Source organism: Hemicordylus capensis, chromosome 17 (genome assembly GCF_027244095.1).
Source record: "Hemicordylus capensis ecotype Gifberg chromosome 17, rHemCap1.1.pri, whole genome shotgun sequence".
Classification (NCBI taxonomy): Eukaryota; Metazoa; Chordata; class Lepidosauria; order Squamata; family Cordylidae; genus Hemicordylus; species Hemicordylus capensis.
In genome coordinates this window covers 8,494,069-8,507,332 of record NC_069673.1, presented here as the reverse complement: position 1 = coordinate 8,507,332, position 13,264 = coordinate 8,494,069, and the positions used below count along the sequence as shown (strand labels likewise).

At 46.1% G+C, this 13,264-nt stretch overlaps 1 protein-coding gene across 4 annotated transcripts in view; it reads left to right on the top strand.

Moving 5' to 3' along the window:
• Positions 1-13,264, top strand: part of CDK5RAP2 (CDK5 regulatory subunit associated protein 2) — a 130,604-nt gene that overhangs the window by 76,802 nt on the left and 40,538 nt on the right. For 2 of the 4 annotated variants that reach the window (XM_053282554.1, XM_053282555.1), the window contains exons 19-22: positions 2,313-2,408; positions 3,469-3,653; positions 7,885-8,353; positions 10,668-10,905. In XM_053282554.1, the coding sequence (XP_053138529.1) occupies positions 2,313-2,408; positions 3,469-3,653; positions 7,885-8,353; positions 10,668-10,905 (988 nt within the window). The remainder of the gene's footprint in view (positions 1-2,312; positions 2,409-3,468; positions 3,654-7,884; positions 8,354-10,667; positions 10,906-13,264) is intronic. The other 2 variants (XM_053282557.1, XM_053282556.1) reach the window with 2 other exon arrangements.

The following is a 13,264-nucleotide window of genomic DNA, read 5'->3' as shown; positions in this document are numbered from 1 at the left end:
GCTGAGAAAGACTCCTGCCCGCACCCCTGGAGAAGCCACTGCCAGTCTGGGTAGACAATACTGAGCTAGATGGACCAACAGTCTGACTCAGTATAAGGCAGCATCCTATGTTCCTATCACTAGCCTCTGTCACTAGAGGCATCTGGTGGGCCACTGTGTGAAACAGGATGATGGACTAGATGAGCCTTGTGCTTGATCCAGCAGGGCTGTTCTTACGTTCTTATAGCCACAATGGTTGCCTGGCTAGGAAAGATGGGATTTGTAGACTAACAACATCTGGGGACCTCCATTTGAAAACGCCTGCATTAGTCTCTCGGACTAAGATACTGAGGGAAATAGTCGTAGGCATGTTAGACAAGTGCTGAAAACAACTGGCAATGCTTTACAATCAGTAGTATAAATTGTAAGGGGCCGAGGTGAATCTCTTACGTCACTAATTGTATTTTTTGTTACTGAATTAGTTGGTTATTGTATTATGGTCTGTAGACTACTAATAAAGTCATATTGTTGTTGTTGCTTTACAACCGGGAGGAAGGAAGGAAGGAAGAGGCAGCCAAACTGAGATGGATATGCACTCTAGCTGCACAGCCTTTGGAGGTTTGGCCCTTTGTGTCCCGTGCTTATTACCTTCCTATTAAGTAGGCTCAAAATTTCCTCTTTAGCCACTGTGCGTGCGGTATAGAAATGGCCATGGCTCCAACTCTGGATGCCTCATATGGACTATTTTTCATTTATTATTGAATTTATATACCGCCTAGTATAAAAATCTCTAGGCAGTGTACAGAATTAAAACTTAAAACATAACACAGGTAAAATTCATAAAAAAGATAAAATCATAATAGATAAAAACACATTATTAACACATTAAAATCTTAAAAATTGAGTCTCATTTGAAGGCCAGGGAAAACAGCCATGTCTTCAGGGTCTTCCTAAAAGCAAACAGAGAAGGAGATGAAGCATGTTCCAAAGCCCTAGGGCAGCCACAGAAAAGGCCCGGTCCCGAGTTGCCACCAAACAGGTTGGTGGCAACTGTAACTGGTCCTCTCCAGATGATCTTAATAGGCGGCAGGGTTCGCAACAAAGAAGACACTCTCGTAAATACCCTGGACTTAAGCCATTAAGGGCTTTATAGGTAATAACTAGCACTTTGTATTTCATTCTGAAACATAGCAGCAGCCAGTGCAGTTCTTTTAGAATTGGTGTTATATGATCCCTTTGGGTAAACCCAGAGACCAGTCTGGCTGCCACATTCTGTACCAGGCAGTTTTAAAATATCTAGAAATGTCTAGAGATGTTGTTGGGACTCCTATTCCCAGCCTTAGAAATGTTTATCTCTGGGGTTGTTGACGCTGGCCTCAAATATGAGGTCCTGCAACGCTCAAACTCTTCTTCAGCTTGCCTTTTCATTTGAGCGTTGCACTCCTTGCCTCCTTCCCAGCCAGCCCCCGACCACAATCCTCCATCCCTTCTGCCACTTGCCCATTTATCGAGCAGTGGTTCTTTTGGCAATGGCAGCCGTAGCAAGCAGGAGGGATGATGTCCTCCCCTCTGGCTGCTCATGTGCTGCTACACAGTGGTGTGCGAAACACAAGTAAGCCTGGGAAGTATAGTTTTCCCAGGGGCAACCAATGTCTGGTAGCCCTTGGGGAAATTATATTATTTCCCATGTCTTCTGGTGGCTGGAATGCTGTGAAGCAGCATGCCAGTTGCCAGAGGGGTGAAGAGCTCTCCTCTTGCTGCCAGTAGAGCAACAGTATCATTGTGGACCACTCAGAGATGCGGGTTCGGGACGGTATATAAGTGTGATGAATGAATGAATGAATGAATGAACAAACAGTAGCCACCAGATCAATGAGTGGAAGGAAGCAAAGAAGGTTTCTTCAGGATTGAGAGAGGGAGTTCAAAGGTTGGGGCAGGGATTAGATTTCATTAAGTTTCTGATTGGGAGTGTGTGGTGACGTCTGTAACTGATTTGGATTGCCTGTTTCCCTTTTCTTTTCAAGGGGCCAGGGGCAGAAAAGCTCATCTTAATCTTTAACCATTCCAATTTAAATCTGAGCTCATCTGCCACTACCCATGTCAGAGTCCTGTGTTGCTGGAAAGGCAGTATAAACACCCATGAATCCGAGTCAAATCAGGCTTTTATTAGCGTATTTCTGTATCTTATTGATACCGTCTAACTTCATCTTTGTTACTTTATTGCAGGCGTTTTAATTTTTTTTTTAAGACATGTCTTATTTGTACACGTTTCACACCACCCGGTTTTGTTTTGCAAGCGCTACATTTTCATATCATTCCATACTTTTGCATAGTTTCTTGAAAGAGCGGAAGAAAGCCGGACTCTGACGGAATCGTTTCTCGAAGAGACGAGCGCGCTGATTGGCCAGAGTTCGGAGAGTTCCAGCGAGGTGAGATTGTCTCAGTATTTCACACTGTTTTAATGCTGCATACATTGATATAAAGCACTAGTTAGCAGCAAGATGTGCATTTGATGTGTTAAAGCAACCCAAATCTCTACGTTGTTTTTATGGTCTTGTTTATTTCTTTCCCTTCCTTTTTACCGTGTGGCTTGGCTTCCTTGCTTCGGTTATCCTAAAATGATAAGTTTCTTCTGATATTCTGCCTACTGTGATACTTGGGGGTCTGTAGTGGCTAGCTAGGGGTTCTTGCCTATAACAGCAAATATGGAAACTGCAAATAAAGGAACCTTACCCTTATGGGCATCTAAGTAAGGTTCCTTTATTTATTCCCTACCCAAAAAAAAAAAAAAAAATAAGGCAAGGTTCCTTTATTTATTCTCTAAACAAAACAAAAAAAATGCCAACAAAACGTAGGAAGGGGGAGAAATAAGAGCAGAAAGTAACCGTACTTTGCTCTCCGGGGCTCCAGAAATGCCCCCGAAAACCCCCAAAATCAGCCAAACTTTTTGGCAAATATTTGTGAAAAGATCAGAAAAAAACGGAAAATGGATCTATGTTGTAAAATGGCGGCTGGAAGTGACACCAGGAGCCATTTCTGGGTCATTTTTGGCCACTCAGCAACTGCAAATAGGCAAATTGTACCCTGTTTTTGTACCGCGGATAAAGAAACTGGGTATCTACGACCTGTCCTCGGATACATTAAACTGCGGTTGCTGGGGCCCTGGGTAACAAGGGCCACCTGTACCAGTTTTCTCCAGTGCTGCTTCTTACGCAGATACTTTGAAGGAAATCTAGTTAATGCTAGCAACGCCTCTTTCTCTCCCCCTCTCTTTTATGAATTAACAATATCAAATTGCTGTTCACTGGTCTCCTGAGTAATGAATAGTGTGTGGAATTATCACAGAGGCTGCCTTTATAATGTAGATGAAGACCCTCCAGGATTATAAAGCCCGATGCAAAGATGAGAGTCCCAAATGCAACAGTACAGTGGCATACCTATTGAGTTTTTTTTGAAGGTAAAATCACACCTGCATATTTCTCTTTCTAGCAGGCGATTCCTTCAGACTCTTTAGACACACAAACCCAGGATCTCAGTAAGCCCACGTTCGAAAATGAGCTGGCTGTAGGTGAGCGCTTTGGCGCAAGCGAGGCGGCCCAGTCGTGCGAAGCTCGAGGGAGGAGTTCGCTGGCGTCTCTTTTCCATGAGAATGGAGTGGCAGTTCTTGAATCCAGGTAAGCGGGTGGCTCAGCCGTGGCGCTTTTGACAGCCCCGCTTTTGGAAAAAGAAAAGAAAGCAATTGTGTCAAAGTGGATCTCGATAATGGAGCCCTCTAATTTCCCTGTGAGATTGGCAGGCCTTCTTCAGAACCCTTTCAGCCCGTCCTGCAATTAAGTAATTAGGAGATGTACAGTTTTGTAGGAGAGACTGGCTATGAGTCGGCGTTTCCTTCCCGGTAATTCGGGAGCGTATTGGGAGCGAGCTTCCTCTGGTTGAGGGCCCATCAGGAGGGCAAAGGGGCTAAGATAATCATACAAAATTATACGGCAAAGATCTTGGAAATACTCTCCAGGCAAATAAAGAGATTGTGAACAAGGGTGGGAGTTGATGAAAACAGGGAGGCGGGAAGCCAGGGGAAATAACGAGGACTTGGATACACATACGTTGCGGCTTCTTTAGTTTTACTGTCTGGGCACAAGGTTGGCGGGGCTGGTTCAAATCATGCTCCCCCACAAAGCTCACTGGGCGATGGGTCAGTCACCATCTCTCATCTTAGTCTACTTTGGAGAACTGATAAAAGGCTAAAAGTTATCCACTCAATGTGAATGGCCAGCCATTTTTGCCTCTCTGTGCATTTGTGAAGGAGGGCAGAAGTGTGATCCGTAAGCTTTAAAAACAGGAACACTAGAAGAACCTGGCCGGATCAGATCTGGTGCAGGCCCATTGACTCCAACGCCCTGCTTCCTTGCAGGGCAAAAAGGCATTAGCCCAGGGATCCTCAATAGCCCAGAGATCCTCAAGGCCCTCACCCCCCTGCCCGTGGGCTTCTCAGAGGCATCTGGTGGTCCGAACAAGATGCTGGACTAAATGGGCCTTGAGCCTGATTCAGCAGGGCTGTTCTTATGTTCTTGACCTCCCAGATGTTGTTGGACTACAACTCTCGTCCACTGTGGCCAGGGATGATGGCAGTTGTAGTCTGGAAACCTCTGGGGGACCAAGTTTGAGAAGCCCTGCGAGTGCCCTCTCCCACTCCTGCTCCCCAGTGGCTGATCTAGCAGGAGTGCTTTTGGGGTGGTTTGGAGATAAACTCGCAGAAGCGGGCAAAATATTGCTGTTGGAGTCAGCAGTTGCTTCAGATTGCTTCATGGAGCTCATGGGAAGTCCATATATTAGCGGGGGGCGGGCACACTGATGTGGAGACAGATATCAGTTTTTAGAAAGCTTGTTAAATCTTGGCTTTTTATCCAGGCTTTTACATGATTGTTTTTATTGCTGCTTCTATGTGTTTGTACCCATGTATAGTTCTTATGTTTGTATTTTATAGATTTTGAATTTGGTTTGTTTTTGTATTTTTAGCTTGATATTCTTATTGTCATTTTATTGTATGTTTTTTTAACTTTTGTAAACCGCCTTGACATTGTTTTTAATGAAAGGTGGTATATAAATTCAACAATACATAAAAATAAATGGAGGGAAAGAAGAGGCTGTTAAAACATGCAGGACGAGGAGCTAAGTCCCAAATCTTTTCCTTGCATATGTTCATCCTCCACACAGCAAATGGCAAATTTGAGGATGCCTCCCCAGAATGTGAAATCTCGGGGGGGGGGGGGGAGTCAACATGTTTTAAATCGGCTGCTATTTAATACTGAATTCTTAAGGAGAAATCTGATTTAGCCTCTCTGGGCCCCGAATTGAAACTTGCCCCCTTGCAGAGAGAGGAGGAGACATTTGGCCATTCGGAGCCTTCTTTTGCCATTGTCTAATGTGCTCGTGTGTGAGGAGCTTGGCTTATTACAGGCTTGTTTGTCAGGATCTGGAAAAGGGATTAGACAGCTTTTAGATGTTTTGCAGGAAAAAAAACAAGCAGAAAATAATCCCGCCAAAGATCAAGCAAAGCTTAGTTGAGCCTAATTTTTAATAATGCTTGTCCTTCTGAAGAAGCAGCGAGAGGTGTCATTTCCTGGTGGGGACGGGGCTAAGCCAAAATCCCTGCTCTGGATTCTGCCACCCCATTCACAGCCAGCAAAAAGATGGGGCCGAGCCAAAATTTCCCTCTGGATCCCCCCCCCCAGTCCACCCCATTCACAGGCAACAAAACTGGAGGGGGCATTTTTGTGATCTTTAGGAGGGGGGTGTATGAAATAGAAGGAAAGGGTAGCCCTTATTGCTGGCAGTGGGCAGCTAGCAGCCACCATGTTGGTCCCAGGTGTTCCTTGGGAAGGACACTGTTGACATAACAGGGCACAGTGTTCCCTGTAGCAGGGATTCCCAGATGTTGGCTACAATTCTCAGATTCCTCAGCCAAAGGCTATTGTAGCTGAGGATTCTGGGCGCTGTAGTCAACAACATCTGGAAATCCCTGTTCCAGGGGACACTGATAGGGCAGTTCTCATGTGATTGCCGTGGCGGAAGGTGCCTCCTGCCCTGAGTTCGCAGAAAACTTTGCTGGAAGATCTCAGATCTGAACAGGCTGGCACTTTCCCTAGTTAGCTATACCTGATTGCTGTCCTTCAGCGTTCAAGGCAGGCAAGCCGCCCCTGTGAATGTTAGCTGCCCAGACCACTTGGAATGCCAGAGGAGAAGTCTTTGAAAACATGAAACGGAAATCTTGACTTATTTCTCGGTTTTTAATTTGCAAGTTTGCCAATGAGCGCTCTCTGCCTCCATTCTCCTTAGCTCTCCAACACACAGTCTTCCTAACGCCTTGCTGTGAGTTCTCCCGGCTTGATTGGCGCTAGAACTACAGTGAAGGGTAACTTAATTCTCACAAATGGCATTAGATGTCAGCGAGACTCCATTAAGAGCACACTTAGCCTTCTCCTTTCCAAATGCCAGCCTGCTGAATGCCTCTGTCCTCAGCACTGGATGCTGCATAAATGGCACAAAACATTGTTTTATTGACATACGCGCAGTGAACGGCAGGATTTGTTTTTGAGTGTAACATGTCCCTTATGTCGTTTCCGTTGGAGTGTAAATGTGCGTAGCAAACTGTGGCGACATGCAGAATCACGAGCATTTCCATAGTGGGCAGTTGTCTTCTGGTGGGGACTTACAGCTTCTTTCCTGACTGATGTATGCTGTGAAATGGTAACTTCACTATCTGCGAACTGAGCAAAGAGATACCTTTTCCAAGAGGTGATCCTCTTAGATTTTTCTTAAAATTGTAAACCGCCCTGAGCCAGCTCAGAAGGGCGGTATAAAAATCGAATAAATAAATAAATAAATAAATAAATAAATAAATAAATAAATAAAAGCCCCCAGGAAGGCTTTTTATTGGCTTTGGCTGATACGCCAGATACGTCCTGGGGCCTTTTCCGTGCAAGGCAGGTCCTCTGCCAGTTGAGCTACAGCCTGTTTCTGAGCATATGAAACTGCCTCGCACTGAGCCAGACCGTTGGTCCAGCTAGCTCCGTTTTGTCTGCACTGCTTGGCAGTGGCTTGCCAGGATTTCAGATAGGGGTCTACTGCTGAACTGACAGCCCCAACCCCAAGATGACAGAAGGAGCTGCTTTATACTGAGTCAGACCACAGGTCCCATCTAGCTTGGGATTGTCTACCCAGACAGGCAGCCGCTCTCCAACATTTGGGGAAGGGATCTTTCCCAGCCCTACCTGGAGATGCCAGGGATTGACCTTCTGTATGCATAGCAGGTGCTCTGTCATTGGGCTCTGGCCAGTGTTCGCTCTAACAGGGATTCCCAGATGTTGTTGGCTGTAGTTCTCAGCATCCCCAGCTGCAGTGGCTTTTGCTTGGGGATTCTGGGAGTTGTAGTCCACAACATCTGGGAATCCCTGTTAGAGGGAACACTGGCTCTGGCTCCTTCTCATAAATGAGCATAGTCAGTTGCCTTCTACTGAGTTGGACCCTTGGTCCATCCAGCTCAATATCATCTGCTGTTCTTGATGCCCCATGGAGTTTCTCTGCCACTGGATTCACCAAAGCTGGCTTAGAAGTGTAGTTTAGGGATGCTGCGGGAGACGGCTCTCCTGAGCCTCCTTTCTCTCTGCTGCTCTCCTTCTGAGCAGCAGCAGTGCTACGAGAAGGCCTTTCTTTGGTGCATCAGTTTGTAATTCTGTGAATGCCGTCCTCTGAGGTTTCTTTAGATGACCGTGTTTGAGAGTATTACAATAAAAGCAATGCGCTAAGATGTTGTGATGGCTCTGGAAGGTGTTCCACAGAAGGTGATCTTATTTTCTTCTGGATGTTCTGTTTTTCTCTCTCTTTTCTCACCCTCTGGGTAAAAAGCAGACAAGAAGAAATGACAATTGCAAATCAGCTGTTAGATCATCTGAACACAACCAAGCGAGACAGTTCAAGCGCCGATCTTGAGAACAGAGGCGAGGAAGATCTTAAGCGACTGATTATTCAGCTGAGAGCTGAACTCAAACGACTCACGGAAGGAAACGCAGTCCCAGGGCAACAAGGAGAATCGCAAACTGCTTGGGCTGAAGCACAGACGGCGCTTGATCCCGATCCGGTGCTACAGAGGCAGGCGGAGGTGGAATTGTCAAAAGTGGAATTGAAAGAGACATCTACACAAACAATGACGGTGGAGGGGAATGTTTTGAGGCTGACACATGAAGGCAAAATAGGCTCCTCTGAAGACAAAGCAAAGAATGCGAGATTAAGTGGAGATTGGGAGTGTCAGCGAGAGGGAGCTTGTTCCAAAAACCAACAGCAGGAGATCGTCCTGCGTACAAGTAAAACAAACAAAGTGAGTTTATTTAAGATTTTCGAGCTGGTGCTGGGTAGAAGAAAGCGGAGTTAATTTTTAATCGGGCTGGGTTGTTTTGAGAAATTCTCCAGTGAGATTGGTGTCAGAGACAGTTACTTGCTGGTTCTGTGCATCAGTAAGTTTTAAAGATCCCTGGTTGTTTGCAGATCTGTTTCTGAAGTTACGGCTTCTACATAAGAACAGCCCTGCTGGATCAGGCCCAAGCCCCATCTCGTCCAGCATCCTGCTCCTCACAGTAGCCCACCAGATGCCTCTGGGAAGCCCACAGGCAAGAGCTGAGGGCCTGCCCTCTCTCTGACTGCTTCATGTGAGAGACCACTTGGAAAGTGTTTGAGTTCCATGTCATTTCCATGTAAGCCGTAACAAAAAGGGAGCATATAAAATAATGACCGAAACCATAGATTCCAGATTATGTGACTGGGCAAAAGGCAAATCAATTAATTAGTTTTCATTACAGCAATAAGCATAGCAGTTCACATCATGAGACTTCATAAAAGCGGCATGGGAGTTTGATAGTGTTAAAGCATAACCCACTAGCTTGAGTAGGGCCTTTTGGCATCTGTTAGCTAAACAGCAGTCCATTTTTGAGAGGCCTGCTCAGTTTTCTTTACCTGATGGCCACAGGGGGAGAGATTTTTCTTCCCAACAGATATGTGGATGCAGTATTTAGAAAGAGAATGTTTTGAATTAAACTCCTGAAGTCTGGTGCTGAGGATGCAGGGAGAATGGATGAGAAGAGCATGACTGTGGACCATGCTGCCTGTGGTGTCTGATGTGCTCAGTGCACCCTGAACCTTTGTGAGAGTGACACGCAGCAAGCTCTTGCCTAATCAGTACTATGGTTTGCACTCCAAACTGGAACTGGTAATCAGGTTTTGAACTGGAGTTTCCAATTCTGGTTTTGGAGGCAGGCTATGGCGCAGGGGAGGCATAGCCCACCCAGTTTTAAACATCATGGCGGCCTGGAGAAAGGAGCAACGGGCGCATAGGATGCAGCTCTGGTGTCCAGAGTTTCTGCTCTTCATTATAAGGGTTGCCAAGCCATCGACAGACCTCTTTCTACTCTTTGAATGTGTATAAACTTTTTTTAAAAAAAAACAACAATTAATGTTAGCAGGTATCGTAACATGCCGTGGCAATGAATTTGTAAGTAAATGGTGAATGGCATGAAAAATTGCTTCTTTTTAGTTTTATCCTTACCTCAACTTGCAGGGTTCCTGTAAGGATAAAACAAAGTAAGAATTGCTCTTTGAAATCGAAAGATAGCTAATTTGCTAAGCTGTTCTGCTCAAGGTTTTTAGATGATGATGATGATGATGATCATAGGAACATAGGAAGTTGCCATATACTGAGTCAGAACATAGGCCTATCTAACTCAGTATTGTCTTCACAGACTGGCAGCAGCTCCTCCAAGGCTGCGGGCAGGAATCTCTCTCAGCCCTATTTTGAAAAAGCCAGAGAGGGAACTTGAAACCTTCTGCTCTCCCCAGAGCGGCTCCATCCCCTGAGGGGAATAACTTACAGTGCTCAAACATCAAGTCTTCCATTCATATGCAACCAGGGCGTAACCTGCTTAGCTAAGGGGACAAGTCATGCTTGCTACCACAAGACCAGCTCTCCTCCATGATGATGATGATGATGTTGATTTTTGTAACAGGCAGAGAAGCTCTCCTGGAGCATGCTCAGATCTGTTTTTCTTATGGTGCTGCAAATTTTATATGCATATATGGCTGGGTTGAATTTTTAGGGTTAATGCTTTCAGTGAAGGCGGGTGGGGGGGGGGGTGGAGATTTGGAGGGCCTGAAATGTGCCCTGTAAAATTCACAATAATCAAAACAAAAAAAAACTACCTAGTTGGTTTTCCAGGATTTTGCACTTGTCCAGTCCTCCTTTTGGTAACTTCTCTGGTAGATGGTTGACTGCCTGTCATTTAAGAAACTGTTTTTTGTTGGCTGCAGTCCACCCGATTGTAGGGTCATGTAGCCAGGGTGTCATTATCCTAGCATTGTGTCATCTCAATTTATCTGTGACAACATTATCAAGTCAAGTCAGAGTGAGCGCAATCCTTCTTGCCCTCACTCTGAATGGGAGAACATGCTCACCATTTTGTAGGCCACCAAATTATTGCTGAAACTGGGGGGTATTTTTTCCTTAAACGCACCTCCCTATTCATCTTTGCTGCATCTGCAAAGTATCTGGATTTTATCGGAAAGGCCTCTATTATGTTTGTCTTCACGCTGACCATGTTTTTGCTTCTCTCATCCACTCACTCACTGTACTGTACACCATTCAGAGTGATTCTGGCTACTCATTCAAGAAATCCCGTTTGCCAGTTCTGCGGAAACTGAGGTCGGTGGAAAGCATCCCCTTGAGCAACGAAGTGCAGAAGCCAGACATGCACCTTCAGCATCACAGCTTCACCCTGGACAAAGATCTGAAGGGAAGGTGTGCGTCCCAGCTGCTCAGCGATGAACTGCAGCCGAGCAAAGCTGAGAGTGGGAGATCAGAAGAGGATGCGGCATTAACAGGAGGTGAGTACAAAAATGTTGGAGATCATGCAGAAAGTATTCACTGGCATTTCCATTTTTTCTGGGATTATTAAGACAATGGTGATGAATATTTATATAATGCTTCTCAACAACGGTTCCCAAAGTGGGTTACATTATAAATAAATAAATTAAAATGGCTCCCTGCCCTCAAAGGGCTCACAATCTTAAAAAGAAACAGAGGAGAGACACCAGCAATAGCCACTGGAGGGATGCTGTGCTGGGGATGAATAGGGCCAGTTGCTCTCCCCCTGCCAAATAAAGGGGATCATCGCTTTAAAAAGGTGCCTCTTTGCTCAGTTAGCAGGGGTTAGCCTTACTTCTGTGCCAGTGCCTCAGTAAAATCCAGGGTAACAACTTTGCTTCTAGGATTGAAGAATGGCCGTGACCGATGCCGTTGAGTCTGACACCCTGTCCAGAGCCTGTATTTTACATCTATGTAAAGCTACACACTGAGTCCCTGTAAGGCCCTGTGGGAGGTAGAGTCTGGGCTTGGTTTTCTTTCTCAGCTGACAACTCTGTGGGGAGGCACATCGGGCAGCCCCCAACCTGAGGAGCACACAGCACAGCACTGGGGTGTTGGTGTTATTTACTCATCTGCTCTGCTTCAGCAGCCCCGCAACGGAGTGCTGTTGGTGGGTGCCTGGCTTTGTCTCTCTGTTGGTATCTGTATACTTGGGAGTCTCCCAGGGATGCAGAAACTCCCACCTTGCCTTTCCGTGTTCCCATAGCATGCCAGGCTGATGGGCATTGGAGCACCAAGTCCAGGCTTTGAAGGAATGATGTGTCCCTCCTGCTTGTGTCCTTTCAGATTAACTCTTGTTTCCATCTGCTGGCTTATTGGAGGCCCCCAGGTCCATACTGCATCCTAGCCAACTTCTTGTGACCTACTAGATGTCGTCATGTCCTGGCCTGACTTCACAGGAATGTAGGCAGCTGCCTGATGTGGAGTCAGACCCTTGGTCCGTGTAGCTCAGTATTGCCTACCCTGACTAGCAGCAGCTCTCCAAGATTTCAGACGAGGGTCTTTTCCAACCTTACCTGGAGATGCTGCCAGTGACTGAACCTGCGTGCAAAGTCCTGAGTTATGGCCCCATCCCGTGTCGATTACATAGGAAGCTACCTTATACAGAGCTGGACCATTGGTCCACCTGGCTTGATATTGTCTAGACCAGGGATTCTCAACGTTGGGTCCTCAGATGTTATTGGACTTCAACTCCCACAATCCCCAACCAAAGGCTGCTGTGGCTGGGGATTATGGGAGTTGAAGTCCAATAACATCTGGAGACCCAGCGTTGAGAATCCCTGGTCTAGACTGACTGGCAGTGGCTCTCCAAGGTTACAGGCAGGAGACTCTTCCAGCCCTACCTGGAGATGCTGCCAGGGACTGAACCTGGGACCTTCTGCATGCAAAGCAGATGCTCTGCCACTGATCTGTGATCCCGTCCTCAGTGGTTGGGGACATGAAACTAAGCTGCAATTGTGGAGCAGGTAGATAGGAGTCAGAGTGGCCAAAGATAACTGATGTAGTCAAGGCAGCCTGAGGCCAAGTGCTAGATTTGGTAGGCAAAAGTTCAGAAGGGCCAGAGGTAGTCAGAGCTGAAAAGCGAGGTGAGGGTTGCTTGAACTAGGCAAGGCATTGCTGATGTTGCATTGAGTGATGATGTTCAGATCGAGGAACCAGGCACAGAGCAACTGCTACAACGGGTATCAGCCAAACCTTTATTGGTTCCTCAGGTCTTTGCTGAGCTGCAGTACCTGTTCTGGCCATTGTATCGGTGGCGCTGCAGTTCAGGAGAGAGCAGGCTGATAACTCCCTCTGCCCAAGAGTTGCTTATCCAGTGGAATTACGTGATCTCTAGAATCTCTGGAATTTCTGTCCCAGCAAACAGAAATTAGGAGTTAGAGGGAACCGAAATGACAATGAAGCTTACAACCCAAGGCCAGAAATAACATGAGATTTTCATGATCCGGTTTCCCAATTTCTATTAAAGAAAAAGGAACTTGAAAGGAGTTGCTGAAGTGGCAGTGTGGGCCTGCCACCTTGATTTCCCAATCTGAATTGCACCCCCATGGAAGATGCCATTAGAAAAAGAGAGGTTGTTGTGTTTTTCGGGTGCAGGTCTCTGGGGAACATTTAGATCAGGAGAACGATGCATTGGGAAGAGCCATCCTCCTCGGCAGCACTGTTCTTCTATTCCAAACCAGGGGCTCCTCAGCTGCTTTGAAGTAAAACACATCATGAAATGGGTTTTAACTGGTTTTAATCTTATTTGTCACTTATAAGTTGTTTATTTTGTTTTTATCTGTTTTTATTTTTGTTAGCTGCCTAGAGCCATCTGGG